Below are 462 nucleotides of genomic sequence, written 5' to 3' on the forward strand. Positions count from 1 at the left end.
GTCAAATTTCAAGTTATTTCATTGAAAAATGTAGAAGTTATAAGCAAATGACCGAAAAGTGAGGCGTTCGCCCCACTGTGCGGTGGAAGCGCCAGTATGTACTTCGGCCAAGACGCCTGTACATACCCCGGCGGTAGTGCCGGCACGTACTCCGCCGGAGGTGACGGTGTCGGTGCCGACGACGCGGGTGGTGGCAGTGGCGGTGGTGGTTGCGGCGGCAGCGGTGGCGATGTCATTTCCACTGCCTGCGGCGTCGCCGCTGTATTTGGCACTCCTGTGCCTAAACTTTTTGCTGGAATGGAAAATATAAAATTAGAAAATATATTAGCGCTGCGTTTCTCTCTCTCTCTCTTCCTCCCTCTCTCCCTCTCTATTTCTCTTTCTCACTCACTCACGCACCCGTTTCCTTACCCGTTCTCTCTCTCTCTCTCTCTCTCTCTCTCTCTCTCTCTCTCTCTCTCT

At 52.6% G+C, this 462-nt stretch overlaps 1 protein-coding gene across 1 annotated transcript in view; it reads right to left on the bottom strand.

Annotated features, from left to right (window-relative positions):
• Nucleotides 1–292, bottom strand: part of LOC112467881 (leucine-rich repeat extensin-like protein 3) — a gene marked incomplete at both ends in the record, with an annotated part of 6,095 nt that extends 5,803 nt beyond the window's left edge. Inside the window, one exon of the mRNA XM_025036767.1 lies at nt 77–292. Within this exon, the coding sequence (XP_024892535.1) occupies nt 77–292 (216 nt within the window). The remainder of the gene's footprint in view (nt 1–76) is intronic.
• Between the last annotated feature and the right edge of the window lie 170 nt (nt 293–462).

The sequence above is a fragment of the Temnothorax curvispinosus genome, unplaced genomic scaffold (assembly GCF_003070985.1).
Source record: "Temnothorax curvispinosus isolate PA1 unplaced genomic scaffold, ASM307098v1 QBEX01017844.1, whole genome shotgun sequence".
Taxonomy (NCBI): domain Eukaryota; kingdom Metazoa; phylum Arthropoda; class Insecta; order Hymenoptera; family Formicidae; genus Temnothorax; species Temnothorax curvispinosus.